The sequence below is a fragment of the Bison bison genome, unplaced genomic scaffold, assembly GCF_000754665.1.
Source record: "Bison bison bison isolate TAMUID 2011002044 unplaced genomic scaffold, Bison_UMD1.0 scf7180017862242, whole genome shotgun sequence".
Taxonomy (NCBI): domain Eukaryota; kingdom Metazoa; phylum Chordata; class Mammalia; order Artiodactyla; family Bovidae; genus Bison; species Bison bison.
This window is the reverse complement of record NW_011492814.1, coordinates 164,737-168,335: the sequence shown is the minus strand read 5'-3', so window position 1 is coordinate 168,335 and position 3,599 is coordinate 164,737. Positions and strand designations below refer to the sequence as shown.

At 60.4% G+C, this 3,599-nt stretch overlaps 1 protein-coding gene across 1 annotated transcript in view; it reads left to right on the top strand.

Annotated features, from left to right (window-relative positions):
• Positions 1–3,599, top strand: part of DBH (dopamine beta-hydroxylase (dopamine beta-monooxygenase)) — a 20,355-nt gene that overhangs the window by 9,680 nt on the left and 7,076 nt on the right. Inside the window, exons 7-8 of the mRNA XM_010832764.1 lie at positions 319–485; positions 3,381–3,524. Of these exons, the coding sequence (XP_010831066.1) occupies positions 319–485; positions 3,381–3,524 (311 nt within the window). The remainder of the gene's footprint in view (positions 1–318; positions 486–3,380; positions 3,525–3,599) is intronic.

The window sequence follows — 3,599 nt, the reverse complement described above, 5'->3', positions numbered from 1 at the left end:
CCCACGGCAGGCATCTCGCCCTGCCGGGCTTAAGAGCACCGTTCTGGGCTTTCGTTTGCTGCCTTAGTTAAGTCTTCCCAGAGCACTTGCCTCGTTTTCGCAGAAACAATAGCTCTTTCTCTCCCTATGGGAACCGCGCAGGGTGCGTGAATTTGTCTTCCGGTAACCATGGCGTCTGCCTGGACTAAACGGGTGTGGGGACAAAGGCAGGGAGCAGCAGGCATGGGTGCCCAGCGCCTCCTGGCTGAGGGCGGCTGGGGGTCATGTGTGGGGCTGGGGGTCAGGGCCTCCGCTCACCTCCGTCCCTCCTCCCCCCAGGCCGGCGCGACTCCTCGGGCATCCGCCTGTACTACACGGCTGCGCTGCGGCGCTTCGATGCGGGCATCATGGAGCTGGGCCTGGCGTACACGCCCGTGATGGCCATCCCCCCGCAGGAGACGGCCTTCGTCCTCACCGGCTACTGCACGGACAAGTGCACCCAGCTGGTGAGTGGCCGGACCCGGGGCGGGGCCTGGCACTTCTCCTGCTGAGGCCCGAGGGTGGGCACCAAGGGCAGCAGCTGTGACCTCGCTCCCCCCCACCCTGCAGCTTCTGCAGCCTCCCCAGCCCCCTGACCCCAAGGAGCCTTCCTGCGGCTGCGTGTTCTGCATCACCCTCTCCAGCAATAACTGTGGGCCCCCATTTGGTGGTGCGGCTGGTGGTAAAGAACCCGCTGGCCACTGCAGGAAACGTAAGAGACTCGGGTTCAATCCCTGGATCAGGAAGATCCCCTGGAGGAAGGCATGGCAACCCACTCCAGTACTTTGCCTGGAGAATCCCATGGACAGAGGAGCCCGGCAGGCTACAGTCCAAAGGGTCACAATGAGTCGGACACGACTGAAGCAACTTAGCATGCACGCATTCAGTCCACACCCCAGCCAGCATTGAAAATATGAGTTCAGCCACGAGTGGGCAGGCACGCGTTCACCGCGGAAAAACGCAGCTGACCCCCAAGGCCCCCTCAGCGCAGCGTCCTCTCCTCTGCCCTGGCTGCCAGTTCTGGGATCTTTTGTTTCCTTCTAGATGTTTTCCCTGCTTGTTGCTACAAGCCCGTTCACTTGCATGCTTCAAAACAAATTGAATAGTTCGTCCGTGACTTGCCCTTTAACCGACGTGCAGCACGGATGAAATGGGAACTTCATCACCTGAGACCAGCCAGGCGTCCAGGGCAGAGCATACGAGGGAGCACTGGTCCCCGGGGCTGCGAGGGGCAGGTGGGCACAGGTAACATCAGTCTCCTGAGCAGATGGAGGGCCTGAGCTTCCGGAGGAGTGAAAGGGGCTCCCCAGATTCTGGGTCCTCCATGCCCCCTGCCGCCCCCAGTTCTGGCCAGGGCTGACCTGTCCTCTCATCACCAGCATCCAGGCTGCCTTAACTTCCCACTGATGGGAAGAAACCCTCCAGGGAATTTATGTGCGCTCAGGAAACTTGTGCCAGGTGGATTCTGGAGGTGCAGCTGCCACGCACGGGGATGTGAGCTTTCACTGGGATGACTCTGGTAAAACGGCCCCCAGAAAGCCCACTCGGAGCTTTCCTCCCCCACAGTACTGGGGTGTGCCCAGCGCCCCAGACTTACCCACCCACTGTGTTAGTGTCTTAGCGTGTCAATCATTGGGAGAAAAACATCCCTGCTGTTCATTTGAATTCCCCTATTTATAGAAGTAGGCTTCCCTGGTAGCTCAGCTGGTAAAGAATCCGCCTGCAATGCAGGAGACCCTGGTTTGATTTCTGGGTCAAGAAGTTTCCCTGGAGAAGGGATAGGCTACCCACTCCAGTATTCTTGGGCTTCCCTGGTGGCTCAGACGGTAAAGAATCTGCCTGCAATGCGGGAGACCTGGGTTGGGTCCCTGAGTTGGGAAGATACCCTGGAGGAGGGAAAGGCCACCCACTACAGTATTCTTGCCTGGAGAATCCCATGGACAGAGGAGCCTGGCGGGCTACAGTCCCTGGGGTGGCAAAGAGTCAGACACGACTGAGCGACTGACCTCAGGACACATTTATAGACGCTGAGGACCTTGGCGCCAACCTCTAGGCCATTCGCCCTCCTTTTCTGTGAATACCTGCTCGTAACTTCGTCCAGTGTTTCCGGTGGGCTGTCTGTCTTACTCTGGTGGTTTCTATTTGGCGGATGTTACTTCTCGGTCCGTTGTGAATGCTGTGCACACCCTCTCCCGCATGGCCCCTTCACTGTCACAGAGCCGGGTGAGGGTTTGCATATCCACCCAACAGATGAGGAACCTGGGGCCCGCGGGGGCCACCATGCCTGCCGTGCAGAGCGAGAAGTCAGGCGCAGCCTGCTCTGCGGTGAGGTTTAGAGTGGATTTGTCTTCCCATGAGTGGATCCCCTGGGATTTGTCCTTTGGCGGGGGGCTCCTCGAAGCCTTAGGCAAGCAAAGTGCCCTTGAGACAGAGCTGGTGGTCGTGTTGACCCTCTGACCTTGAGCACACCTCTCGCCAGCCTGGAAACGAGGGCCTGCCTGCCTCCTCTCCGCAGAGTCTCTAAGTACTTTACAGCAAAAACCAAAAAGAGCTCAGTGTTCTTGTTCCCCTTCCAATAGCACGTTCTTTGGGAAAATCACATTTCTGTGGACGCTTGTGGAAGGGCTTCTGGAAGAGTGGGGGTCTCGTCTCTGTTGGCAGACCCCCGAGGGGCACAGCTTCCGCAGTCGGAAGTCTGTCCTGGTCTAGACATCCCAGCCGAAGACAAGCCCAGAAGAAGCACCGTGTTTTCGACCATAGGCCCCAAGACGGCAATCCCCCTGCACCTGTCACACATCTGGACTCTGGGGACCAAGGGGAGAGACCCGTGGTCCCACCCATCGGCAGGGGCTCCCAGTTGTCACACATGTGGCCATAAGGTCTCCCAGCCCTCCATCACTGCAAGGGGGCCAGAGGGTGCCCCTAATGACCAAGGGCAGGGGCGGTGGCTGGCGGAGAGCAAGCTGGAGGCACGGAGGGGGAGTCGGGTGACTCGCAGAGGTGCAGCAACCTGTGGTCACTTGGTGACGGAGCTGCCGACCGTGTGGATGGCACGGCGGTGCGAGGTCAGGGAGATGACATGTGGTGGAGAAATCGCTCGACGAATGTAATCGTTTTAGGATGATTTCCATCTAAACCGCGTGAGCGTCACGTCGAGGGAACGTCTGGGATGTCATCTTCTGCCCTGGGGGTGATGTGAGGGCTGGCCCGTCTCCCCGGTGCTTCCCGGCCACAACTGGGACGGCCAGCGCCTCGCCCGACTTGGGAGGAGGAAGGGCCAGGGCCACCCAGGCACAAGGCCGCTCGTGGGCTGTGGGCTGCGGCGGCCGCCTGCCAAGCCCTGACCCTGCCCCGTCCCGCAGGCCCTGCCTGCCTCGGGGATTCACATCTTCGCCTCTCAGCTCCACACGCACCTGACCGGCCAGAAGGTGGTCACAGTGCTGGCCAGGGATGGCCGGGAGACAGAGATCGTGAACAGGGACAACCACTACAGCCCGCACTTCCAGGTGGGGACCCCCATGCCACCCGCCCCCGCCCCGCCAGGCCCGCCAGGGCACGGCCAGGGCCCCGTTTGACCTTTT